This window comes from Panicum virgatum, chromosome 8K, assembly GCF_016808335.1.
Source record: "Panicum virgatum strain AP13 chromosome 8K, P.virgatum_v5, whole genome shotgun sequence".
Lineage (NCBI taxonomy): Eukaryota > Viridiplantae > Streptophyta > Magnoliopsida > Poales > Poaceae > Panicum > Panicum virgatum.
In genome coordinates, this window is record NC_053143.1 from 23,181,004 (window position 1) to 23,208,183 (window position 27,180).

The 27,180-nt window shown below is 44.9% G+C and overlaps 3 protein-coding genes and 1 long non-coding RNA gene across 14 annotated transcripts; 1 reads left to right on the forward strand and 3 right to left on the reverse strand.

Moving 5' to 3' along the window:
• Positions 1 to 9,337: 9,337 nt before the first annotated feature.
• Positions 9,338 to 10,413, reverse strand: LOC120644233. Its single transcript, XR_005663530.1, has 2 exons — positions 9,974 to 10,413; positions 9,338 to 9,597 (listed from the first exon to the last, which is right to left on the reverse strand). It is a non-coding gene; the product is annotated as an uncharacterized LOC120644233 (long non-coding RNA).
• A 192-nt stretch (positions 10,414 to 10,605) lies between these two features.
• LOC120644232 lies at positions 10,606 to 12,538 on the forward strand. Of its 2 annotated transcripts, none has more exons than XR_005663529.1 (7): positions 10,606 to 11,122; positions 11,200 to 11,335; positions 11,431 to 11,697; positions 11,791 to 11,875; positions 11,963 to 12,087; positions 12,168 to 12,239; positions 12,331 to 12,538. XR_005663529.1 is itself a non-coding variant. In XM_039920808.1 (7 exons), the coding sequence occupies exons 1-7, from the start codon at positions 11,049 to 11,051 to the stop codon at positions 12,426 to 12,428; spliced, it is 861 nt and encodes a 286-aa protein (XP_039776742.1). In that variant the 5' UTR covers positions 10,614 to 11,048; the 3' UTR covers positions 12,429 to 12,538. The 2 variants fall into 2 exon arrangements, 1 of the variants encoding a protein (XP_039776742.1); XM_039920808.1 differs by having other exon boundaries at positions 10,614 to 11,122; positions 11,431 to 11,701.
• Positions 12,539 to 20,317: 7,779 nt separating this feature from the next.
• Positions 20,318 to 22,040, reverse strand: LOC120645567. The gene is made up of 2 exons (XM_039922349.1): positions 20,537 to 22,040; positions 20,318 to 20,467 (listed from the first exon to the last, which is right to left on the reverse strand). Exons 1-2 carry the CDS (start codon positions 20,936 to 20,938, stop codon positions 20,318 to 20,320), a joined length of 552 nt encoding a protein of 183 aa, XP_039778283.1. The 5' UTR covers positions 20,939 to 22,040.
• Positions 22,035 to 26,299, reverse strand: LOC120644236. 10 transcript variants are annotated; one of them, XR_005663532.1, is made up of 3 exons: positions 24,579 to 26,265; positions 22,662 to 23,990; positions 22,035 to 22,169 (listed from the first exon to the last, which is right to left on the reverse strand). XR_005663532.1 is itself a non-coding variant. In XM_039920818.1 (3 exons), exons 1-2 carry the CDS (start codon positions 24,574 to 24,576, stop codon positions 23,539 to 23,541), a joined length of 936 nt encoding a protein of 311 aa, XP_039776752.1. In that variant the 5' UTR covers positions 24,577 to 26,299; the 3' UTR covers positions 22,035 to 22,169; positions 22,662 to 23,538. The 10 variants fall into 10 exon arrangements, 8 of the variants coding, with proteins under 8 accessions (XP_039776752.1, XP_039776751.1, XP_039776747.1 ...); XR_005663531.1 differs by having other exon boundaries at positions 22,662 to 24,044; XM_039920818.1 differs by having other exon boundaries at positions 22,662 to 23,606; positions 23,709 to 26,299.
• Between the last annotated feature and the right edge of the window lie 881 nt (positions 26,300 to 27,180).

The window sequence follows — 27,180 nt, forward strand, 5'->3', positions numbered from 1 at the left end:
TGCGGGTCCCACGCGTCAGCCTCAGTGTGAGGATGACAGGTGGGACCACTAACTCGTGGACCCGCTGACCTGGACGTTGACCGTTGACTGTGTGTTTTTCTTTTTCTTTTTCCAAAAATCAGTTAATAATTTCAGAAATAGATTTAGGCTTCAAAAATTGATAATAAATTAACCGGAGCTCCGAAAATTATGAAACCAGTTTCATAATTTTTCTAAAATCATGATCTACCCGTTAGAGTAGGTTTTGGTGTGATTTGGATCTTATTTGGATACTTTTGTGCACTTTTGCACTTTAGCCCCTTAGTAATTCGTAATTACGAATAGGACCTTAGCGAGGAGAAGCTGATCGACGCCCCGGACGCCCAGAGGACCCAGGAGGACGTACCGGACTACGAGAAGACTCCGAAGACCTAGGACGACTACGAGAAGTCTCAGGTTCACGCCCATCTATGATTTGATTACCTATTAGGCATTGCTTGCTAGAACTGCTATCGCTTTATTACTGTTATGAGATGAACCTGCATAGCCAATTATGTGCCCTTATTCCTTGAACTCCTAATATAAACCATGTTTGAATGTTGATATGCTTGCATGTGTATGTGTGGGATTCCCTCGTGATATGATAGTCTTGGCGTGTGTGGAGATCCACCATATCAGGAGTTGGTGACTAGGGCTTTTAGCAGGGGCGCGAGCAAGTTGACTTTGCTGGGGGTGTGTGTTGGGCACACCCTGCGAGCACCTATTGCGGGTGCATGTTGGTGTCGTTGGACACGGTTGGACTTTTGAGGTGTTTTGTGGGCCATACCTGTAATGGGTGCCAGTCGCGGACCGCTGTGGCGGATACGCATGAGGACGGAGATGCTCGCCCCGGCATATAAGGGACCGGTTGGTGTAACTATGATTAGTGGGACTTTGTGAGCGTGCACACCACTTATCCACTATGCGGGTGGATCCGGTCCGAGGCTAGTAAGCGTGGTGCCAAGCCTGTAGGTGGATGTAGTATCGATGCAGGGGAAGCAGGTGTGGACCTGACGTTCCCCGATTCGCGGGATTCATGGGAATCCTATTCTAGATGGCTTCACAGTCCCGGGACGACCTCTTGCGAGAGAACGCGCCCAAACCCGGGAAAGCAAGATGGTGCCATGGCTGCTAGTTCTTGTTCTCAGTAGACCGGTGTCTCGATGTCAGTCGGCTGGCCTCCGGCAGGCAGCGATTCGAGTGGGTACAGGTGTACAACCCCTGCAGGGTGAAGACTATACGTATAGCCACGTACTCGGTCATCTACTTTCCTACTCTTCTATTACTACCATTAGTTAGTGTGACTAGATACTTTTCTACCTCCCTCTAGTCTACTCTCCTACTTGGATAGTAGCTGATGTGCGAGGAGAGGGAGTTCTCGCACCGACTGGGTTATCAGGGGCTTGGGTGAGTCTCGGAGGTGTGAGTTGACCGGGAGTCTGGGATGCCGGAATGGCCCGCGTCAGGTGACTTGGCAGATGCTATACTTTGTTGATGCTACGCATAGGAAACCATAGCCTTATCTGTTGACTATTTCTTTTATCATAATGCATCCACTTAAAGCTTTGCATATGGATGGTGACGTGAACCTATCCCGTCCTTGGGGATAGTTTGGTAGATGCAGGATCCGACTCGAAGATTGACGATGACTTGAAGGAAGGACTAAGGACGACTCGTGCTTCGCTCAAGTTTGCCTGTGGATGAAAGAAGACGTCAAGATGAAGGATGCCCCAGAAGAATAGCTACCGCTTCCGTTTTCTAGTTGTTCCCTTTTAGCCCAATGGGCTTGTACCAGATGATTTCGTACCACAATCTGCTGGATTATGTAATAATTAAACCTTTGTTGTGTTTTATCGCGAAGTATGACTGTGATATGTAATTAAAATGAGTTCTGTATGTGATAGCTACTGATCCAGGGACTATCACGTCGATACAGGGAGTCGGGTTGCCCGTTTGACAACCCGGTTCGTTTCACCCTCCTTAGTACCTCTACCCCTATCCTCTAAGCTCTACTAGGTAGCATAAGCTTCCAAGGTGAGCTCCAAACCCCCAAATGAGAGTGAAGAATTGTTGTGTTGTGTTGTGTTGTGTGGGATGTCTTTATTTGGAGCCCCTCCTCTAGTATTTATAGGAGGGAACTAGGGGTGTTTTGACGGTCAAGTAGCTTGGGCCTCCCAAAACTGCCTTCTACACCTAGTCAGGAAGCGCCATGTGGAACATGGAGACCAAATGCCTCACTATCAGGTTGGCCGACCAAGACCATCGGCCGACCGACACGTGGCACGAACTACCTCCAATTTTCTCTAGGTGGCTGGTAAGTAGGCCCCAACATCAGTTATGGGTGGCATGGCCTGTCCTAAGGCGGTTTACCCCCTCTGGTGGGCCCTTGGATCTTTGTGCTTGGGTCTGATTCGCCGGGAGGGTGTTGCCTCAGATTGATGACGTGTTCATACACATGGGCTATGTCTCCTTCTCATGTGAAGTTGCCAAGTGGGCCCTTTTGGCCCTTTGGCTTGCTTGTGCTTGGCCGGGAATTTATGCCTTGGATAATACTTGCTAGTTTTTGACATTTTTTGCCCAAATTCACCTGCACACATTTTTAGACTAGCATCTGTGGAATTTGTTAATAAATTATCCTATGCTAACATTTATTCCTTTAGATGCTCACATCTTGCCCGATATTTGACGGTCAAAATAGGTCAAAATAGACCGTCAACAAGATCCCCCACACTTAGTCCTTTGCTCCTCCTCGAATAAAGATAAGAACTAAGGCCGACCCGGCTTCCATATGATATAACTCCTACATATAGATTATGTGACAGCCCAGGCTTTTAATTATCAATCCAGGGTTATTAGTACGGGTTAAACCTAACTGGGACAAGGAATATTTAAAAGAAAACCCTGAATAGAAACATTTCGAATTAGATTGACCCTAAGTCAGGATACGGGCATAATTAATTTTTTTAATCTTTAATCAGATGCTTATGAAATTTCATAGGCACCTCACTAAAAATATATTAATCCAAAGTCTAGTTGAACTCATGTGGAGAGAAGTGGAAGTTTTACACATGAAATGACGAGTTAACCCAGCTCTGGGATTTAAATTCAATTAACCCAAAAATAAGTTTAATTAGGCAAAAAGTCAAAACGCAAACCGTAGCTCAAATGAACTTTTACCCAAAACAAAAGTTGTAGAGTTTGGTAGAACAAACAACTTTCATGTTCAAAGTTTTTCAAGTTACCACACAAAATTTGAAGAAAGACTTTAAAAACAGCAAGTATAGGGTAATTTCATCTGAATTTAAATTTGAATTTCTAAATTTCAAATGGAGCTTCAAATGAGAAAGTACATGAAACCAAAGTTGTAGATCTTGACACAAGGAACAACTTTGGTATTCAAAATTTTTCAAGTTTAGTTCAAAAATTTTGAGTTGAACATTGTCAAACACTGTTGAATATTATTTTCTCTCTCTCCTCTCTCTCTCCCCTGTCACTCCGGTCGAGCACTTTCCGCGCGCGAGCAGAGCTCGCCGGCCGTGTGGGCGGCGATGCCTGCGCTGCGGCCCCGCCTCGTTCGCCGCGACTCTGGGCGATGCCCCGACCGCCCTGCGGCCTCCTCCGCCCAGTCCCATCGCCGAAGCCGCGTGGGAGCCATGCTCCGCTCCGTCTGCCGCGCCCGCCCTGCTTCGCCGGTGCACGCCACCGGCCGCACCATTAACTAACCTCACGACCCCGCTCAGGGCCGACCGACCCTGCTGCAACGCCGCCTGCACGCCCTGCACCACTGCTGCACCCTCGCTGCACCGCCTCCGCCCTCACGGCAGCCGCACCATCATCGTGTCGTCGCCGCTGCGTCGCGTCCTGCCAGCCACGCCGCGCGCGACCGCGCTGGTCACCCTCGCTGACCGCGTCTCGCCTGAGAACTCGCGCCCATGCTTGCCCTCGCTTGCCAGCGCACTGCACCGACCCCGCCACGTGTCGCAGGTGCCCTGCGACCGCACGCACAGTGCGCCGCGCCCTCCATTGCCGGTGACGCCTTTAACCCGCGCGTCCCCCCGCCCACTCTTCCCCCGCTTAGTCACACTCCCAGCTCGCGTAGCACCTGTGCAAGCACCCCACGCTCCCATTCCTACACCCATAACCCAAACCGTGAGTGCCGAACTTCACATTCGCCGCCGCGCGCCCGCCATAGCCCCGGCGTACCCCTGCGCCGTGGAGAACCCCACTCCGACCTTCCCCAGCTCAAGCCAACCCCTTAGTGACACTCCTCTAATCCCGGCACGGCTTCACGACCCCAGCATTGCCCGCCCAAGCTCGCCCAGAGGCTAGAACACCGTCACCGTTCCGCCCAAGCTCGCCGTCGTGAGCTGCCTCGCCGCAGAGACCTCACCTCCGGCCTCTGTTTCCTCCAACCAACCCCGCCATCGTCTTCCACAGGCTCCAGTGCAGCTCCACGACCGGTTTCCCCTCGCCCACGACCGCCGAAGCAGCCTCGCCGCCGTTCGCCACCACCGCCGCCCTCTGCAACACAGGTGAACCGCCGCTACAGGCCACCACAGCACGAGCCACAGCCACCCACGGATATCTGTCACCCCCGTGAGTCTTTACCACCCCAAACCCTTCGCCGCCGACGACCGACCTCGCCAGAATCGGCCGTGAACCATGCGCGCCCTGCTCCCACGCCGGCCAAGGGCCCCATTGCAAAGTTTTATTTCTTTTCAGGCGGTTATCCGATAAATGCAGGGACCCCTTCGTATGGTTTTTATTTTAAGTTTTAAATCAAACCAGTGAAGTTGTAAAATAAAAAACAAATCGTATAAAAATCAGAAAAATGCAAGTCCAAATGTTTTGAGTTCCTTGTGAGTAGTTCTACACTTTTTGTTATATGAACTTTTGTATTCGATCTCTGGTTTTTAATATATTTAAAATACAAGTTAAATACACCCTAAATTGAATCTCAAGTTCCATTCACCCTCTGCATGTCATATTTTACCAGTGAGCTAAACGCGATGTATATAGCCTTGTGTAAAATTTGTAGATCCATAACTTGTCTCTAACTTAGTTTGAAAAATAGATTCTTAAATATGCTTAAATTGGATGATCTATTTATTCCAGTAGCTATACCATGTTCTAAGGACTAGAAATTTTACAGTAACCATGCTTTGTATCCTAGATGCTATAGAAAAAATTTGGGAAGTTTTGGTTAAACAAAACTGGTCCAACCCATTTAGTGCTTGGACAATCACACAAAATCAAGAAAAATAGTTTCTGAGATTAGAAAAATATGAATTTATTTCTGGAACCTCTATCTGATTCCATATCCATCTTAGAAAAGCTTGAGCCTCTGAAACCCATCAGAACAACCTGTAGAATTTAGTTCTTCTTTATGCCTATATAATTTGTGTTATTTTTCATGCCCAGTAAGGGTGTCCTTTAAATCTGAAAAATTTAGAGTAGCTTAACCAAGAGTTTTGACACACCCAATAAAATTTCTAGAGCCATTGCTCATGAATTGCTTTCTGTATAATTTTAGATATGTTTTAATGGCTGCAGTTTGCTTTATTTATCATAATTAATCCACTGCACGAAAAATGCTGAAATTTTTTTACAGTGAGTTAATAATTAAGTTTTTTACCTGATGTAAAATTTTCATAACTATATAATGTGCAGAACCATAGTTATGAATTTAACCATATTAGTGCAAATAAAAACTGAATAATAATAGTTGTACTTAATTAAAAGCTTACAGAAAACCAACCCATCCTTTTTATGAATTAAACCAGAGATAATTATACTCTATAAATGATTGTCCAATAATGAAAAGAAATAAGTAACTCACTCCCACAACGCGTTGTTGGAATTACAACTCTATAACGTAAATCGTTAACTTTTCATCAACTCATCCGCATATGCATTCGTGTAGACCCGACCGCTCTCGCCGACGGAACCTACGAATTGGTGCCCGAGCCTGAGAGTGACCAGCGCGTAGCTCACGTGAACCTCGCGGAAGCCACGGAAGACCCGAACCAAAGTTCGGAAGAGCCCAAAGCTAGCTTTGCTGAAGAAGGCAAGCCCCGGAGCATACCCTACTATTTCTAACTTACGCTACTCATTTCATGTCTATTTACTTGTGCATTTAAGTTCATAAGAGTTTGTTGGAACCCTAGTTGCATGATCCTAGGTTCTCATGCTTGATTACTAGTTGGTTAGCTACGCTAGATGGCTATGCTAAGTTCTCGGTAGAAGTTGAGTGATTTCCTGTCACTCGCGAGAAAAATAGGAATTGCTTGTTTACTACACGCTGCAATCATATGGTCGACGGACGGGGCCTGGTACGATGTTTATGTTGATGGTTGATGCCCCGTCTAGTTAGTGAAACATGCTAAGACCGCAGTGTGTGGTAGTGGTGGTTAAGCGTTTGAATGTACTAGCCACATGTTGAGAATATGGTAATCGGTAAGCTTAAGACTCGATCGGCCCGGCAAGTGGACATACCTCCCACCCTCTTTGAACGTTGTTCTCATCTTATAAATGTGGGTGCAAGTTCGCTCACAACCCGGCCACATCTGTGACGTGGGGCTCTTGTAGTCGAGGGGGGTGGCCCTGATCCACGACCCGGAAAGAAAGGGGAAATGTTGCATGGGTGACTCTTCGGGGAACCCTTGCGTGTGAGTTAGGTTTGCCTTGCAAAGTTAAGAAATATCGATTCGAATCGTTCACTTCTCGCGGTTAATGAGACTGCTTAATACTTCTACCACATAGAGTATGAAGTGGAAGATGATGATGATGAAAGATGCTGGATGATGAAAGATAATTATTTTTCCCACCATGGATGCTTAGATAGGAGGTCATCTAGAATGGTTAATTGTACTGGAACCGGAAGCTAAAACCTGAAAGTAAGAATCAACTCTTAGCTGCTTTTCGGCAAAACAAACCCCTCAAGCGAAAAGCCTTGCACGTCTAGATAAGTGGGCTATGTATACCCCAGTCGGTTAAGCCTTGTTGAGTATTAGTATACTCAGCCTTGCTTGTGGCAAATATTAGTTTCAGGTGATACATTTGAAGAGCAGGTAGCTAGTCTGACCTGGCCTTGTGTGATTCCGCCGGGTTGGTCAGTGGAGTGGGATCCGTCCCCGGCTCAGGGTGATGATGACGAGTAAGATCGTGAACGGGCTTCATCGCGATCTCACATGACAACGATAGACTTTTGCTGTTTATTTCCGTTGCAAATGTGAACTCTGAACTGCTGTTTTAAGTTTTCAAACTAAGTACTTGCTGTTTAAACCTGGTTTGTAATATTGTGTTTAAGTTCAAGACTCTGTTGTAATAATTTGTGAGATGTTGTAAAACTCTGGGCTCTCCTTCGTGCGGGTATTTGTCTGCGTTGTTTCGATCCAAGTTCCAGTGGTTAAATCGGGAGGTTATCCGACGGAATCTTCGGATTACTCCGTTTGAAGTGCGTGTTAGCCGAGGTCGCCGTTAAGGTGATGGTTAGCGCACTTGAGCTGGATTAATTCGGGGCGTCCCGCAACAGATTATTCTAAGTTTCGCCTTTACCTGTGAATTTTGATGTGCCTACCATAATTGTTTGGGAAGTTGAAGGGTGGAATGATGCTGACTTCAGTCTCCTCCACTTTTCCTGCTATATGACTGGGGTTTTGCAAAGATTTTTTGAAAAGACCAACCATAGCTTTACTTCTCCATAGGATCTCTCATGTTGCTCAGTGTGTATATATCCTCACCGAAGCAATGCTTGTTTTTATCCTACTTCTAAAGATAGCCTATGTGGAGCTCAAGGTAGGTGAAACGGAAGCATGCACTTGTGTTATATATATTGCAAAATCAAACAATGAATCCATGGAGATGATATATCATGCAAGTCTCTACTCCTATAATGTGGGAGTGGTTCGTGCGTCAAGCGGCACTTGTTCGTGCGTCGCGATGCAGGAGTGGATGCACGCATGGGCCGTCTAATGTTTTGGGCCTCTGCCCATTCCAGCCCAGCAATTTGTTCCTCCGTCCCTAGCCAGCCCACCCACAGCGACGCCTCCGTCCTCGTGGAGCCGCGCCCTCCAGATGCGCCGTAGCGCCGCCACCTCTCACCGCGCCATCGCAACAGGCCCTCCGGCTGCCCTCCCGTCGCGCCATGGATCCAACGCCGCTGCCCTCCCCCGCGCCATGGAGCCACCGCAGGAGGAAGATTCCGGCAGCACCGGAGGACGGCCGACGGGCCCTCCAGCCGCGCCATGGAACCGCCATGCCGACGGACGGTGGCCGAAGGGCAGCTGCCGCGTCGACGGGGGCGGTCCGCCATCACAATTGCGACGCGAACAGATCAAGGCCGGGGACGAGCGCGCCACGGAGCTGCAACTGCCTTGACTACCGACCTACTGTGACCCACGAACGAGCTCGCCCCCCACGTTGTTGATAACCGCCTTGAGTTCGGTCCAGCCGCAACCCACGAACCACGACTGAGCGCCACAGCTGCAGCCCCATCTTCAGCCTCTCGAGCCTACAAAAGCCAGCTCTCTACTCAGTTTGCTCTGCTTTTCTCTCGCAGACACGAAAGGTACGGTTCCCTCTCATTTCCCCCCTCGCTTCTGCTGTATACTACCCATCTCATGGTGGCTAATGCTTGATTCTTGATAGTGCGCTGCTTCGTTCACATCGGTGGGTCACCTGCCTTCCTGGGTAGGTCCATAGTTCGACGAGCTTCAGTGACAAGGTACATTTATTTCATCATGGACATGCTGCCCTTCAGTTCATTTCATTATCGTCATCTTCAGTTCTCCAATTCAGCAAGTATTTGCACATTTCATTATCTTCATCTTCAGTTCTCCAATTCGGCAAGTATTTGCACATTTCATTATCTTCATCTTCAGTTTTCCAATTCCGCGAGTATTTGCACATGTATCAAGTGGTGTTGCTTTGATAATTCATCTCCCTAGATGCAATGCAATTGGTTGTAGTATAGTTTTTTTCACTAATTGCCAGAACATGGTCTGAACTTTGGTGCTTTTCACCAGTCATCAAACAGTGTTGCTTTGAGAAATCATCTCCCTACGAAATGCAGTTGCTTCCAAATGAGGACCTTGAATTGTTTGACAATATTTAATAAGCATCCGAGCATATACTGTTTAAATTCAGATTATAACCGTTGGAGTATCTGTAAATAAGAAGGAAATTTGAGAAAAAATATACTACCTCAGAACAGGAGGTGAATCACTTGTCTAGGAGCTCATATCATACTCTTGCTCATAAGCAAGTATACAATTACAAATCTTTTATATGACAACATGAATGAATAACCACATGATCATTTCCCTCAAACGATGAATTTTAATTAAAAATGCTACAAAGTCTAAACATTTAACTATGACATTCCATTGACTAAGACCATGCATTCAACCTTGAACTTCTTGTGATGGAGCTTATCAGATACTCACTCCATTCCAAATTGTAGGTCTTTCTAGACCTCTTTTTCTCCGTCTATATCCATTTGTATGTTGATGAACCTAGACACATGTACATACCACATCCATAGATGGATGGATGTACCTATTCAAAAACCAAAACAACCTACAATTTGGAACAGAGGGAGTAATTTAATGACTATTTTTTCTATATAGAATTATACAAATTGATCACCCCTATCGACAAGCCAATGTAAAAGAAAGCCATCATTAGTTGTCAAATAACTTGGAAAATGTAGGTGTAGGTTATTAATAATGGATGATATGTATTTGAGTGTTTCAGGGGTTTTTTCAAAAAATACACCCTTTTTGAGTCATACAGGATATAACGTGGAAATGAAACTGCAGGACAATGTGCCTATTAATCTCACATGTTTTGGAGAACAGAAACTCGAGGTTGCATGGGACCAATACCTTTTTTTAAGGAGAGAAAGATTGGCAATTATAAGCTATTAGGCAGATAATGGAGCTGTTGTACTAACCTGTTCAGACTTTAGACCCACCTTTGATGCATGGACGCAGCTCCATGTATGACCTCAACTTGACATCAGAATGGGAAATGAAGGGATGTTATGACAGCCATTTCAATAATTCACTTCCTAATTATAAATGTTCAGTTAAAAAAAAACACTTTAGACAGGATAATCAATAGCACCTGCTAAATAGGATAGTTTCAAACAGAATGTGTAAATCATGTTAACAACAAAGGTGCCAACAAGAAAGGTGCAAACAAATTTCTGTTCGTGACTTGGTTAGGACTTCAGTTCACCATGGCATGTATCAGTTCTAACAAAACCAAATCTAGATGTTACCAATATAGGACAATAGGACACTGTATGATACATGCCAACCTCCATGTACCAAGGCTTTGATCCTTTGTATAGCAGCAATACGTATAGAGAAGTCTTTCTCTAGACTAAGGGCATATACTCCAACGGTTATAATCTCAAAGCAGCACAAGATCCCACATTCCTTCTTCTGATTTGTTTTACTATCCCGAATCATCTGCACCTCCAGCTACAGCAAGTAAAGTTTACCACCATAGTATCGATGGAAACAAAATTCAAAACTTAATTGAATTAATAAAGAACCATATGACTCTGATCTCCTAAGATCCGTTGATAGACCATGTAATTTGAGTTATTTTAAAGTCCTTTACTTACAATTATATGTAAAAAGACTATATATAGAACAAACATTAAGCTCTGAGAATCAGACATTTCACCCTCAATACTATTTGTGCAAAGTAAAGCCCAATACAGTCTTTGCATCTAAGAATCAGATCCTTAGCTAAAGTTCACTGTGCAATTTCCCCTCAGTAATACGTGACTGCAATAAGCTCAGTTTCTCTGCTTGCATATTGCCTGAATGCTTTGTCCAATATTAACTGTGTGAAATGCATGATTCTTGATGTTAAATGCCAGCATTAGTTCCGTTTTTCGACCTGCAATGAACTAGCTGCATGTAGTGTATGTTTAAGGTTAGTTCACACCTAATGTCATACAATATACCAAAATCGGTGAAACACCTGCTTCACCCCATTTTATATTTAGTTTAATGGCACCACTTCGCCTTGGTGGAAGTAAGAGGACATATGCGGAGTATGCAGAGCCAAATCCAGCAACGGATTGGTGAGTTTAGTTACACTAATCAGAACTCCTAAGATACACATATATATATAGCAACCTAAAACGTGTGTCGCTTACAGCTTAAAGTTGTTCGATGATGTTGACGATTCTCGAGGTCTACCTCAGACTTGGACTATAATTGTAAGGATAGATGTTAAATTCCCTATGGAGCCTAGGTATCATGATAAGCAACACTTCATCCTTGTCGACACCACTGTAAGTCACTACAAAGGCTAAAAATAAATTGTATCATTAAGTCGTTTTAGGCATAGTTATCTCGCTCACTTCTCCTGTACTGGGTAACTCTATAGGGTTCCAAAATTGAAGCAATTTCATATGGCAATAACGTCCATCGATTTGACACACTACTTCAGCAAGGATGCAAGTACATTTTGAAAGATGTAGTTTTTGGGCCAAACTGGGGGGACCTTGAATTCAGAAATATTGGGCATCGGTTTGAGGTGACATTGACCAGAAAAACTCGTGTTGAGCCATACACCTTCCGACTTCAGTTCCCTCCCTGCCCAAAGCATCTTATGCCATTTCATGAAGTGATCCGACAACCCAACAAGACATTTGTAGGTACTGCTCCTAACCTACTTTGTTGTAATGGCTCTACAAATATCTTAATGTCCATAGTCTTTAAGTTGATAAATTACTAAATGTTTCAGATGTTATGGGAATAGTTGTCCATATGGAGCCATTGGAGCATGTGGGCAACAGGCTATATAGAGAGGTTGTGTTAATGGATGCAAGGTATGCATTCAAATCGGTACTACAACAATATGTTATATATTCACACCTCACCACTAAAGGGTTTTAATTAATATGCTAAATTTCTAGGTGGCACCTTATTATTGTTGGGATTTGGAGTGACCTCTTCTGCCGGAATTTTCAACGATGGTACAAAGCTAGAGATGAAAAGGAAATTATAATTGCCACTATGCTGCGACGAAACTCTACACACAGTAATTCCTGATCAAATATACCTCAGTCATATCTTCAATTTAACTAACCCTACCCTAACCCTACCCTATTTAACCAACAGGATGCTTGGAGAGCTCAGACCACACATCACTGGACTTCAACCCAAGACATCACACATGGCATCAACTAGCAAGTGAGAAACTGCTACATCCTAAGCTAAATTTGGCTTCATCTGTTAATGCACACATATAGACTAAAACAACAATATATCTTGTAAATTGCAGCTGTTCGGCGAATAATGATGGAAAGGCAGAATCTTCGCTTCGTTAACAGATATCTTGAAGCAAGATGGGCATACTTGGCGACCGTGTTACCACACTGATCGATCTGGGAATCAAGGAAAATTAGATGTAGGGTCATTAGGAAGTGTTTCTAGATTGTTTGTCACTAGACTATTTATCACTGCTATGTTTTCGAAATTTGTATTAATGTTACCAGAATCAGACTGCATTTCCAATACATTCATGGTTGTGCTATTCAAAAGTGTTTAGTTGAGTGGACAATATACTATGATCGGGTACCCCTCGTCCTGGCTGATCCGTAACTTCTGGAGTCGATCATATATATCCATCGGCATAGTAGAGTGCCCGTGCGTTGCCACGGCGGCATAAAATATTGACGCGAAATATATATATATATATACTAAATAACAATAAATAACAAGCATTGTTCTAATTTATGATTTTCAGAGGTGTATATGTCGACAGAAAGAACATAATTCTGTAATTCAAACATGCTACCAAAAACAGGGAAATAACTTAGACCTAGAAAATACTATTTTCATGGCTACAAGCAACTTTAGTCTTAATATTCCTTGCACTGGCCAAGTATCTGTAATTTCTAGCTAGAGGAAAAGCCAAATCACCAGTATGGTCATCAAATCGGTGTGTGATTCCATGGACCAAATTCATTAATAATTATACCTTTCCATGCTTCAACTAATTTTTGAAAACCACATACATGCTGGTTACCTGACAATAGCTCAGTCTTAAACTGGTGTAAACTAAACTTCTGTTGAAATGAAATAAAGTGACAGCAGTTGTAGCATAAAAGCTTCTCAAATTAAATCCTTCGATCACCACTCGAGGCCAATGGTTATTGGCTTATCTCAAACTGCACATGTTAAGGACAAGAATTGAACTCTATTCAAATCAGAATAAAGAGGGAGAGGGGGGATAACATGCTGCTCTGATATCATACAGGTAGTCTCTGATATCATACAGGTAGTGATGAAGCATGTTTGAGCCAAAAAGAAAGTCCAAATATGTGAACATAGAGCAGTACTTTTAACACCTTGGTACCACATAGGATATGAGTCACAAATCATGGGTCTACTATTATATTTAGTAGTACTGGATGGCTGGCCAAGACTACCAATAGACAAACAAAATGACAGAAGTTATATGCTACGGTTCCATACAGTGAGTGGATGGTCATCCTAAGAATTGAAGTTTTTTTTATGTTCATGCGATTATGAGAACTAATCTATGCATACCAAGATATTCACCTAACCATGGAAAAAAGAGAATCAGAACAGCCTGAAATTAACAGTAATAGAAGAAATGGTTTTCAGTAATCTATTAGAACAGCTGAAGAAATCAGAAAAGCAGCAGCACTCACCAATAGTGCAAGTGAGATATAGGCTGGTGAGCTTGTTGCACTTGAGGGCAAGGAGTTAAGCCTCAAATCCAGGTTGGGATGGTGACAACCTTCCAAAGCAAGAGCTTCGATGTCTAAAAAACCGATCACCTTGCAAAAACTACAGAGAATTAGTAAAAGCATATTCACCCTTGTATGTAGAAATAGTAAAAGCATATTCAACCACGCTGGCGCTCCGCCATTTGCGCCGCCGTTCTTGCCTCCGCCGCTTGCCCACGCCCATGCTTTACCTTTGTTGAATGGAACTGTAAGAAAAAGTTAAACAAACTTACAATTGTTGCACCTATAATTGTAGATAGTATTAGTTTTTTTTAAAAAAAAAATCAGAGAGCTGTGTACGCACAAATCACATAATCATGGTGGGGCAACTTCAGTTTGAGATTTCATCAGAAGTAGCAATCAATAAAAATAGCTTAAGTAGGATATGTACAGAGCAATCATGAGCCGTAGTTGATTCACCATGCTTGGCATAAGGTTTTCCATTCTAATTGTCAGTTACCTAATTATGATGAAAGACCCTATAGATCATCAAACTAAGGTCCAGCGTGACAAGTGAACTCATCAGGCTCGCTCTGTGGCACCATCGATCTTGTGCTGAAAAATGAAGACTTCGATCTTGTGCTGGAAAATGAAGACTGCTAGAAGAAAAATTCATCGGTGTTAGAAAAAAGCAGTAAGGCTGAAACTGAATCTGAAGTTCGCTCTGAAAGAGGCAACTGAAAAATGATAACCATAAACACATAACAGAGATATATTTTCAGTGCCAGCCACCCAGCGATTGATTACAAACACCCTTTTATTTGTGCATCTAGACATGTTGTATCATCTGGTAGGATGCTAAGGATTGATTAATTGAAGATATGGCTGGGGCATACCTCGGGGCTATTATACGAATCCTCTTTTCTGCAATAGTTGTGGGCAGAATATGGTCCGGCTCGCCCGACCCCCTATGGAGGGGTCGGCCTGGCCCGACATCTGCGAAGAGGGTCCGGCTCGCCTGACCCCTGCAGGGGGGTCGGACTCGCCCGACCTCCACATGAGATGTCAGTCTGAGGACTGTTTTGCAAAATGACCGAGAAAGCATGATCTGGGCCGTCCGCCCGGCCGATCGGACGGCCGGGAACGACTGATGATGTGGCCACGCTGGGAGGCCTTCTTTTGGTGCGGAAATTGTATATAGAGATAAGCTGCAAAATTCTGTAATATGCTCCATTCGATTTAGGTTAAAAATATTTTGCAGTATAATACTTTTGCTATGCAGTTCGTGCCATAGTTCAAGTGCATGGATGAATTTTGAAATTAAGCTCTAGCTTTATATTCTGAATAGTGTGTTACAAATGCCTTACTTGTTAGGTCTAGAGGCTACAATGTCGGGAGATCCGAACCACCCAAGAAGAAATGGAAAAGAAAGTTTGAATTTGTAACTTGTTAGTTAAATTTTCTTTTGATTTTGATTACAAAATTCAATCAATGGATGTATACATGTAAGGTGTTCATTTCATTTATTTTTTATTTATACAAGTTATGAATATACAAATGAAGTGAAAGAGAGTTGAAAGTATGCGGACGCGTCAAGTCTCTACCGGGCTTTCGATTCGAGATCCATCATGTGCCACGCAAGAAAGTTCATCAGAAGATGATGACCATCCATGTGGACTACCTCCCTCAGTTTTGAGCCCTTTCCAAAGTACCCTCACGTCTACACATGTTGAACAAGGCCAAAGCTCTACGGGTACTTCATATAATTAATTAAAATAAGTGGCTGATTTGTAAACAATAGTCGTATGAAACATATAATCATTACTCCAATTCTTTTTACTTTTTAGCACGTCCTACCCTTATGGAGCAGCAAAATCCATCACGAATATCTCGAGCAAGCACTCGTGGTAGAGCAACATACCGTGAAGAGACAAGAAGGGAACGTGAAAGAGCACGTCGTGCAAGCATGACACCTGAACAAGTTGCAAGCAGACGCGCGCGCGCCAGAGAACGGTATGCAAATGAGAGACCAGAACAAAGGCTAGCGAGACAAGTTCGAAGATACCCAAGAGCGGCGGCTAGATGCACCACACATGTTCCTAACTTTTCTGTTGTAACAAATTTCAATGGCACTAATGATGCCGCTGTGGTGGGCTCAAACAACCTTGAGTTTGGTGACATCGTATACCAGAACCTACCTGAAAGCACTCATATGTTGAAGTCGGTGCCAGACTGCTGCCATTGCGGTGCAAAGAGGTTTGAATATGAGCCGTTGGGATTTTGTTGCTGAGATGGGAAGGTCAAGATTGAGATGCCTGAGCTGCCTGAAGAGCTTCGACTGTTGTATACCAGCCAGGACCCAAACTCACAACATTTCCAAGATCATACAAGATGGTTCAATGGACATTTTTCGTTCACAACCTTTGCTTGTGATTACGACCAAAACCTTGCAAGCGCAAGAGATGGAGTATATACCTTCAAAGCGAATGGACAAATTTACCACAACCTACACTCCTTTGGAAAAAGAGATGAGAATTCAAGCCACTTGCAACTATACTTCTACGATGATGACCCTAGCCTTTCACATCGTTTTCGAAAGGCTCGATTTGAGTTGTTCCAAGCAAGAGACCGTTCTATCATTGCGAGTTTGGTGGATATACTAAGAGCCAACCCTTACTCTGAAACATTTAGGAGCTTAGGACAGGTCGAGAACATGGATGAGTGTCGTATTTTCCTTAATACTGACTACAAACTAGACCAGAGAACCTACAATGCACCATTGACGTCAGAGGTGGCCGCTGTATGGGTTGAGGGGAATGAGATTTACCAACATATTGACCGTGGCATAACCCTGTTTGGCAACGATAATAGATGTTACTCCATCAAGCCTCATCATGGATGTTATGACCCTTTGTCATACCCTCTCTTCTTTCCTAGGGGCGAGCTTGGGTGGCATCCAGAAATACCAAAGGTTGGTGTTAATCCTGGCCAAGTCATTAGGCCGTCCACACAACTTGACAATCCAGGTACGTTATGTGATAAATTGCCTTGTTTTTTCGGATGATTTCAACTCTTGATCCGATCCAATAATTAACTAACCGCATGCATCTTTTATCATTAACAGACACTAATAGCCAGTTGTGCGTCACGATGCGCGAATACTATTGCTACAAATTCTAGATGCGTCGTGGTATATTCAACACCATCTTGCATGGTAAGCGTCTATTCCAGCAGTTCGCTGTGGATACATATATCAAGCTTGAAACAACACGGCTCAACTATATCCTTCACAACCAATCGAGAATACGAGCTGATCTGTACCAGGGCTTAGTTGACACTTTATGTGCTGGAGAGGTTCGAGCACGTAGAGTTGGCAAAAGATGGGTGCTACCGGCATCATTTATTGGTGGAGGAAGGGATATGAGACGGAGATACATGGATGCTATGGCCTTGGTGCAAAAGTATGGAAAACCAGATTTCTTTCTCACTATGACTTGTAATCCTAACTGGGAAGAAATAGTTAGAGAGCTTGAACCGGGCCAGACACCACAGGACCGACCGGATCTTGTTGTGCGAGTATTTAAAGCCAAATTAGAAGACCTCAAACACCAGCTATTCCATAAACACATCCTTGGGGTTGTGGCAGCACAAGTTCATGTCATTGAGTTCTAGAAAAGGGGTTTGCCACATGCACACTTCCTCCTTATCATGCAATCCCCCTACAAACTAACAAGCCCAGAACAGTACGATGCTGTTATCTCGGCGGAGCTTCCAAATAAGGACAAGTATCCCCAGCTTCGTGAAATGGTTGCCAAACACATGATGCATGGGCCATGTGGTTCTTTAAATAGACGTAGCCCCTGTATGAGAGATGGTCAATGAAGATTGGCGCACAACTATAATGGCATACGTTCGGGGACACTTTGTCCCGTAGGATGCGAAGGAAGAAAAAAGAATGGTGCTCTGCGGCCGAAGCTATTCGATCATAAACAAAGACCTATACCAAGGTGGTGTCTGTGCCCCTCTCCTGAAGTGTGTCTCGCGAGACGAAGGCAGATGGTTCCTCGAGGAGATACATGCTAGCATATGCTCTTTGCACATTGGGACATGAGCTCTGGTGGGTAAGGCTTTCCGCGAAGGATTCTACTGGCCTTCGGCCGTAGACGATGCACACAAAGTGGTGTGCACATGCCCAAACTGTCAACGGCACGCCCCATACAGCATGTTCCCTCCGGATGAGGTGCGACTACTACCTCCGGTCTGACCTCTGGTGCAATGGGGCATTGACATCGTGGGTCCCCTGTCGATGGCTCTAGGAAACTACAAGTATGCCGCAGTAGCTGTGGAATAGTTCTCCAAATGGATCAAAGCCAAGGCACTCTGGGATATCACAGCCGGAGCCCTGCAAAAGTTCTTCTTGCAAAACATCATATGTCGCTTCAGCGTCCCCAGAGAGGTGACCATGGATAATGGCAAGCAGTTTGATTCTGCAACTTTCAGGCAGTTCTGTTCACAGTTAGGAACAAATTTGTGCTTCGCTTCGGTGTACCACCCGTAGTCTAATGGAGCGGTGGAAAGAGCCAATGGCATCATCTTTACAGGCATCAAGAAAAACATCACTGAACTACCAAAGGGCAAGTGGGCAGATTAATTGCCAAGGGTCAACTGGTCACACAACATGACTGAATCTGGAGCCACCATGTTTACGCCGTTCAAACTACTCTACGGCGAAGAGGCCGTGACACCAAAAGAAATAAAGCTCAGGTCCTAGAGGACAAACGAAGGGTCACTGGAGATTACCGAAGAAGACATGAAACCTATGGTGGACACCATCGAAGTCGTCAAAATGTTAGCCGCAATCCACCTTAGCAAATACCAAGACAAAACACGAAGATGTAAGAACAAGAAAGTAAAGCCGAGGAAGATCAAGGAAGGGGATCTCATGCTGAGGTGAGTCCCAAAGGGAAAACTGAAAGGGATAATGCACAGCAAGTGGGAAGGTCCATTCCACGTCGCATCCATGGCAAGGCCCGAGGCATGCAGACTTCACATGTTAGAAGGCACTGAAGAGCCATACTCCGGGAACAAGGATATGTTGCTAACGTACTTTGTGTAGGATTCTGTAAGAGCCACCGGAGGGAGGATAACCGAAGGGGCTCGTAGTTTGGTTGTTTTTTGTTTGTAAATTTTGTTCCTCTCCACGACAAGATCTCACTCTGTAACTCAGGGCCCGTACTCTTTTCCTCACAGGGAAGCCTTCGCGTAATCATGCCGGTTATCAAAGGTGTGAGGTTTTTAACGAGGCGGAACCCTTATGTAAACCCCTTATGAAATATAAACAAGGCCCCCAGAAAAAGCATCTCGTGGAAGCAAGAATGTAGGAATGCACAATGCACCGAAGTGTCTATACCTCTTCGTCGAGCGAAGAGGGGAGTCATCGGTGCGAAGCAAGTGAAGTCGCTTGAAAAAAGTAAGCATGCGGCGCAGGCCCTAAGTGGGTCCTGCCCCCCTTAGCTTCACTTCCAACAACATCAAAGTCCCTTCGCGCAAATGCCGAAGGGCAAGAAAGTCCTATTGTGCAAAAGCAGAAGGCTAGGAGTGACCCTATCGTGCTAAAGAGCCGAAGGCATCCTAAGGAAAGTCCTGTTGCACAAAAGATGAAGGCTAGGAGCGACCCTTTCGTGCTAAAGAGCCGAAGGCATCCTAAGGAAAGTCCTATCGCACGAAATCCAAAGGCTAGGAGCAACCCTCTTGCACTAAAGAGATGAAGGCATCCTAAGGAAAGTCCTATCACGCGAAAGCTGGAGGCTAGGAATCTCTCACGCTAAAGAGCGAAAGTATCCTAAAGAAAGTCCTGTCACGCACAATGCCAAAGGCTAGGACTAGCCCTCTTGCGCCAAAGAGCCGAAGGCATCCTACAAAACCAACGACGTGGCCAACACTAAGGGCGAAGAGCTAGCATAAATAACCGAAAGTTTCGAAGGTAGTTCTAAACACGGGGTGGCGCTTCGCAAATCGCAGGTTGCACGATAGGTGTACCTGGGCGTGATATGAAAACCAAGAACCCATAAGGGGGGGGTGCTTTGCAGTCTAAACACAATAATCCCGTAAAACAAAAAATGAAGTTTCGACTCCTCACCTGTACAAAAGGGCGGGTGGTGCTTTGCATCACCAACAATTGCACGACCGAGTCGCCGGCATAAAAAACAAACCATCTCCGCCCTGTGCCTCCGCAAAAGGGGTGGGTGGTGCTTCACACTTGGAACCTGTTTTGCGTAGCCACGGGGCTAACAGAAGGAAATATAAATTTACATCACTGTCGTCCATTATTACACAATTACAAGGAGGCTTCGCCTCAAATCATAGTTACTAAGCACCATCTTGTACTTCTAAAGTCTCTTCCTCGAAAACAATGTGCTTCACCTCATTTACGAACTCGCGGACCGTGCGATCTATAATCTCTTCGGCAGTCTTCTGAAGAAAAACTTCAAATTCGAGTCCTGCACAGACACCGAAGGTGTTAGTTCCAAAATATAATTTATATCACTTGGACAAGTATCAATGCTACTCTCCTCACACCTCTCCTGTCCGTTGGTCATCACTGTCATCTCCACCATGGCCTCCGCCAGACCCGCCGCAGTTTTCAACTCTAGCGCCGGTCAAGTTGCCCGCTTTAGCATTCCCGAGAACCTCACGAGCGAAGGTCTCAGCTTTGGCTTGTAGCTAAAATAAAAACACAATAAGCAATCGAAAGCGAAGAGGCTCAAATACATGCGAAGAGCACGAACTAACATGTTCCTTCAGGCGAGTCGCTTCCAGGCTAACTAGGCCGCAACCCCTCTCTTGGAAGAAGGTTTCCACAAAGTTCTTCATGATATTTTTTGAGAGTACAGGCAGAGCTTCAGGCCGCATCGATTCGAGGGAAGGCCACTGAAAGGTCTTGTCGTGAAGAGTCCGAAGCTGAATCTCCGTTGTAGCACCGAAGCTGCCCGCTTTCGCTGGCAAAAGGCCGCAAACAGCAGCGCTCAGGGTGTGAGCAACAACGGCCTCGCTCAGGTTGCCGAAGAAGTGGCTGCCGGAGTCCGCCATGGCCATGTAGGCGCGAAGCCAGCGAAACACTTCAGCCAACTCAATGTTGTCGTCCTGCAAAAGCTCGGGGGGTGTCAGGTCAAACTTCTCCAGCAGCGCATGCATATCGGCTTGAATTGCTTCGGCACCAGTAGCGAAGGCCACGCGGTAGCATTAGAGCGTCTCCTTTCCACGGGCCCGACGCTCCTCGGCGTGTGTTTTGGCTTCCTCGGTGGCACGGGCCTGCTGGCACGCATCAGCTAGTTGTTAAGCATTTCTCTCAGCTTTGGCACAGGAGGCTATGATGGTTATCTACAGGTATGCCTTCTCCTTCTCCAAAAGAGCCAGACATTCCTCCATCTTCGTTAGTTACGAAGCTTTGTCACCCTCAAGATGAAGCTGACATAAGCCTTCTGATGAGAACCCGTGGGGGGATTTCCCGATCTTTCGGTGAGGACAAATTGGATAACTCGATTTTAGGGAGAGAGAAGGCGTTGGCGGTCCGACTTCAGCAATCCAGAGACGCTGCGCCTTAGCAACCGATACACCTCTTCCCTGGTCGCCGCGCCCTTGCGATGCACGACACCGTCCACGAGGGCACCCGTCCTGCAAGCAAATCAAAGAACTCGCAAGAACAAGTAAACAAGCACTGAAATCAAGGGGGAAATCAAGAACTCAGTCGGGATTGATCGAAAATGGGGTTTCGAATACAAGAAGACGGGCGGCTGGATCAGCATGCGTGCTCCAGGGGAAGTAGCGAAAGCTATTACATGAAAACAAGACCCCACCCTCCCATGGCGGCTGCTGGGGGTGTAAGTACTGGGAGGACGACCTCCAACCCTAGGACATGCCCAAAGTGGGCTCAACTGGATACACAGCCCATTGGGCCAAAATAGAGTGGCGCAACACCATGGATTGAAAACCCTTCTGTATGGAAATGACGATTGCACCCAACTCAGAACAGGTATCATCATGAGGCCAGATCCATTTGAAAGAGAACTTCATAAGCTTTCTGGGAAGTACTTGAACGTTCCAATCGGAGTCCAAATGAAGTCTTGACTGTAGTCACAAGTTGGTGCTATCATGCTGTCCGAAACCAGCTCACGCAAGTCCTCTCCCCTTCTTATCCTCTCCATCATTCCTAAGCAAAACAAGAGTGCACATATTTCCATTGACGAAATATAATGGACAAGAGCTTAAGAATGAAATTACTTGATGATTGAGTTGATGGGCATGTCGCAGCTGCCGGTGTAGGTGCTGGTGTGGAACATGAAGAGGCATGTATAAACCATGAGGATTAAGGCGTGATTTAGCTTTTTGGCATGTGTCACAACATAGCCATGAAAAGAGACTCGATCTGTGCAAAAGGTGCACTTCTTAAGGTTACCAAACAAGTGCGCATCATGTAGAGCATAAAAAATAGCACGCAAATGATCAAGATGGTCTTCTAGTGTTTTGCTATAGATCAGAATGTCATCAAAATATACTACCACAAATCTGCCAATAAAAGTGCACAAAACTTCATTCATCAGTCTCATGAAAGTACTGGGTGCATTAGTGAGCCCAAAAGGCATGACCAGCCATTAATACAAGCCAAACTTAGTTTTAAACGCTATTTTACATTCATCTCCAAGATTCATGCGAATTTGATGGTAACCACTACGCAAATCAATTTTAGAGAACACAATTGAGCCACTCAATTCATCAAGCATATCATCTAACCTAGGAATAGGATGACAATATTTGATTGTGATGTTGTTTATCGCTCTACAATTGACACACATGCGCCATGACCCATCTCTCTTAGGAACTAAAAGCACGGGAACAACATAAGGGCTAAGAGACTCACGCACATAACCTTTGTCAAGCAATTCTTGCACTTGGCGTTGAATCTCTTTGGTCTCTTCCAGATTAGTTCTGTATGGAGCACGGTTGGGCAAGGAGGCCCTGGGAATAAGGTCAATCTAGTGCTCAATCCCACGAATCGGCGGCAGCCCCGATGGCACCTTCTTAGGAAAAATGTCTGCATATTCCTGCAAAAGGTCAGTGACAATAGGAGGCAAGGAAGAAGGTATGTCCTCAAGTGAAAACAAAGTTTGTTTGCAAATCAAGGCATAGCAAACAGCAGTGGTAGCATCAATCTCATTCAATTCAGATTTAGTAGCAATGAAACATGACCCTTTCAGCTTGATCTCCTTTTTATTATCATAAACATGTTTGGCATTGTTCTTTTTATGCTTCTCAAGGTCGTTTGTCACAATCTGATTTTCACTTTTACTAAGTTCCTGATTCTTCAGATTACTAGCTCTAGTAAGTTCATCTTTTAGAATTTCTTCAGGAGACATTGGATGCAACACAATCTTTTTACCATGGTATAGAAAAGAATACTGATTTGATCTACCATGATGCATAGAATCTTTATCAAATTGTCATGGCCTTCCTAGCAGAATGCTACATGCTTGCATTGGCACAACATCACATTCAACACCATCTTTATAGGAGCCGATGGCAAAATTGATTCGCACAAGTTTGGTTACCTTTGCCTTACCGCTATTATTTAGCCATTGAATGCAATATGGATGTGGGTGAGGTTTGGTAGTAAGCGCAAGCTTCTCCACCATGTCGCTGCTGGCCAAGTTGTTGCAGCTACCTCCATCGATGATCACACAACACGAACGCTCTTTGATGACACACTTTGTTTGGAACAATGTGTGCCGCTGATTTTGCTATGCCTTCTCCATTTGTGCGCTTAGCACGCACTGCACAATGAGGCTCTCATAGCGGTCGGCTTCAGCTGCATTAATATGTTCTTTCGGGCAGCCCTCACTTCCTGCATGGTCAGCCGCAAGCAATGCAAGTGTATCTTCATCAAGTTCACTAGCAGATGAGTACTCACTATCATTTTTGGCCACCAAAACACACTTGCTTGGGTAGTCACGCATGACATGTCCAAATCCCTTGCAGCGGTGGCATTGAACGTCTCTTGTTCTGCCCGTGGATGCCACCGATGAAGTGGTTGCAGCAGGTTTTTGTGCGGTCTTTGCTGCTGAATTTGCTGGGCTGTCACAAGGCTTGTCGCTGGAAGGTGGGGCTATTGTTCGAGCTGATGATGAATACGGTGCAGCAGCATGTCCAGTTGATAGAATGCTCGAACGTGGCCCCGTGGAAAAATTCCTCTCTGTAGAAATCTTAGTCTTCATACTAGCATGTCGTCCCTGCACTTCCCTTTCAGCTTTACAAGCAAGATGGAACAAACGGGTTATGTTAGTGTACTCTTTATATGCAAGGATGTCTTGGATTTCATGATTTAACCCACCCAAAAATCTAGCCATAGCGGGTTCCACATCCTCCTCTAAATTGCAGCATAGCATACCCATTTGCAGCTCTTGATAGTATTCTTCTACACTTTTAGTACCCTGTTTTAATTGCTGCAGCTTGTTTAACAGATCACGTGCATTGTAAGATGGAACAAATCTAGCCCTCATGACCCATTTCAAAGCATCCCAAGTTTGTGGCATGTTATTAGGATTTTTCTTGCCATGTTCTATCCACCAAATGGAAGAAAAATCAGTGAACTCACTAGTTGCAGCCCTAACATATGCATTTTCAGTAAAATCATGACAAGTAAACTTTTGTTCAACAGCCATCTCCCAAGTAAGATAAGCATCAAGATCATATTTACCATCAAAAGAGGGTATCTTAAATTTTATCTTACTGAAAGCATTGTCAATATTATGTACCTCACGTGGACGCGGTCCACCCATACCTCGACGGTTATGGCGTCGACGTCTCCGATCTCGATCCTCCTTCTTCAGTGTCAGCAGAATAATCAGCTTGGTGTTGTTGGAGATCTGCGTGGCCTCTATTTGCACAATCTTCTCATTTATCACCTGCAAATCATTATCAATCCCATCGCTGTGCTCCCTCACTTTTGAAAATGCTGCATGATGCCCTTGGTGCGAGGTGTAAGCGGACCTCCTTCATCCTCTTCCTCATTGCCTGAACCTGCCATGGAAAAGGTGCAAGAGCAAATAGGAAACAAGTAAAGTAGGAAATTCCCTACAACTACTGGATGCAATTTGTGTGTGGCGCTCTCTCACTCTCAACCTATTGTACAAGCTCTTACCAATTCTTACCCTGCTCACAGGAGGGTCGGCAATAACAAGTCGGGCACTAGAAAGAAAGTGTATCGGTGCTGCAGCACCAACTCCTGTAAAGCTGAAAATCGAGTATGTGGAGCTGTAGGTGGGCTAAAAGAACACAAGGAAATACTAGCACCACGTTACTCACAAAAGCAAGTAATCGTTCGATGGTTGTCTTGTGCTGGTCCTATCCTAGACTGTGCTAGAGACGTGAGCCTAGATATAAGAGAAGCCACAAAGCACCAACCAAAACAGCAGGAACAACAAAGGAGGAATCAGCCCCTTTTTCTCTTCTTCTTCTTCTTCTCTTTTTTTGTTTCTTTTTGTTTTTCTTTTTTTTTCTTTTTTTTAGGGGACACTCAAAAACTGATTATATGAACAAAGGACTGCAATTCAGAAAATCAGCACATACACTTTTTTTTGGAAAGAGTAGGGGTAAAAAGGTAAAAAGAAGATGGCCGAACTCCACCTATTTGTAGAATCGCACTTGGTCTTCAACACAGATCAGAATGGAACATGATGGTGAGAAAAGCAGATGGGGAGAAAAGGTGCGCGGAAGTGACTAGATGGTGACAGGAACTCAAAACTCTATGGGACTAATAACCAATATCGGCAACTTGACACAACCCAACGCAACCGAAGACTCAATAAGTCCTAACCAAGCAGTTCTAGTAAAGGCTCAAAGGGTCTATGGGATCTCGAAAAAACTAATCTACTAATTTTTTGGGCTTTTTCTAGACTATAGGAAAAGTAAAACAGCGAGGAAAAGGAAATCGTTCACCGATGAACTTTGCTCTGATTACCAACTGATGAGAACCCGTGGGGGGATTTTCCGATCTTTCGGTGAGGACGAACTGGATAACTCGATTTGAGGGGGAGAGAAGGCGTTGGTGGTCCGACTTCAGCAATCCAGAGACGCTGCGCCTTAGCAATCGATACACCTCTTCCCTAGTCGCTGCACCCTTGCGATGCACGACACCGGCCACGAGGGCACCCGTCCTGCAAGCAAATCGAAGAAATTGCAAGAACAAGTAAACAAGCACTGAAATCGCAAGGGGGAAAGCAAGAACTCAATCTGGATTGATCGAATATGGGGTTTTGAATACAAGAAGATAGGCGGCTAGATCAGCACGTGCGCTCCAGGGGAAGTAGTGACAACTATTTCACGAAAACAAAATCCCACCCTCCCATGGCGGCTGCTGGGGCTGTAAATACTGGGAGGACGACCTCCAACCCTAGGACGCGCCCAAAGTGGGCTCAACTGGATACACGGCCCATTGGGCCAAAATAGAGTGGCGCGGCACCATGGACTGAAAACCCTTCTGTAAGGAAATGTCTACTGCACTCAAATCAGAACAGGTACCATCATGAGGCCGGATCCGTTTAAAAGAGGAGTTTATAAGATTTTTGTGAAGTACTTGAACATCCCGATCGGAGTCCAAATTAAGTCTTGACCGTTGTGACAAGTTGGTGTTGTCCTGCTGTCCGAAACCAGCCCACGCGAATCTGCTCCCCTTCTTATCCTCTCCATTATTCCTAAGCAAAACAAGAGTGCATGTGTTTCCATTGAAGAAATATAATGGACAAGACCTTAAAAATGAACTTACTTGATGATTGAGTTGACGGGCACGAGCGTGAGTAATTGGACCAGGTGGTGGGGATGTCGCAGCTGCCGCTGTAGGTGGTGCTGTGGATATATCATTGGTGTTGATGTCCTCATCACCTTCAATGCCAGATCTTTAGCACATTGAAGCATGTTGTCGACTCCCGTGCTCATCAGCCCCCTCTCCATGAGAGGGAAGCTGAAGGCGTTGCTAGCTTCAGCGAGGAATCCCCACTCATGGTCGCTGCTCTCGATCCGAAGGATCCCAGCTATATTGCCTCCTATCAGTTTTGATTCCGAGACACCCAGTTGAGAAGTAACTTTGATGGGGTTGGAGCTGCTGACAAGGTAGCTGCTGCTCTCCATGAAATCAGAGCTAGCAGACTTCGGGACAACAGCCTCGGTGGCAGCCGCTTTCTCCGGCACTGAATCACCGGTCTCCGGCGCGGCCATTTTTCGGCCAGCTGAGGGAGTATATTCATCGTCCGAAGAGCAAGTCGATAATGATGTGGATGTCTGTAACATCCTAATTTAAATTTCAGTATTTAATAATAAATTTAAATAGCTTTATTTAATTTTCTAAGGTTTTATATGCTGAGCCTTGCATTTAAATTAATTTTCTT

Excerpts from the sequence above, each read along its gene's own strand:
- LOC120644232 (XM_039920808.1), top strand. The coding sequence starts at position 11,049 with ATGGCACCACTTCGCCTTGGTGGAAGTAAGAGGACATATGCGGAGTAT. Across the intron at positions 11,702-11,790 it reads ACCCAACAAGACATTTGTAG|ATGTTATGGGAATAGTTGTC; the intron begins GTACTGCTCCTA and ends TAAATGTTTCAG. Across the intron at positions 11,876-11,962 it reads GTTGTGTTAATGGATGCAAG|GTGGCACCTTATTATTGTTG; the intron begins GTATGCATTCAA and ends CTAAATTTCTAG.
- LOC120645567 (XM_039922349.1), bottom strand. The coding sequence starts at position 20,938 with ATGCATGCGCTGCTGGAGAAGTTTGACCTGACACCCCCCGAGCTTTTG. Across the intron at positions 20,468-20,536 it reads CGACTCGCCTGAAGGAACAT|CTACAAGCCAAAGCTGAGAC; the intron begins GTTAGTTCGTGC and ends TTTTTATTTTAG.
- LOC120644236 (XM_039920817.1), bottom strand. The coding sequence starts at position 24,576 with ATGGGTGGACCGCGTCCACGTGAGGTACATAATATTGACAATGCTTTC.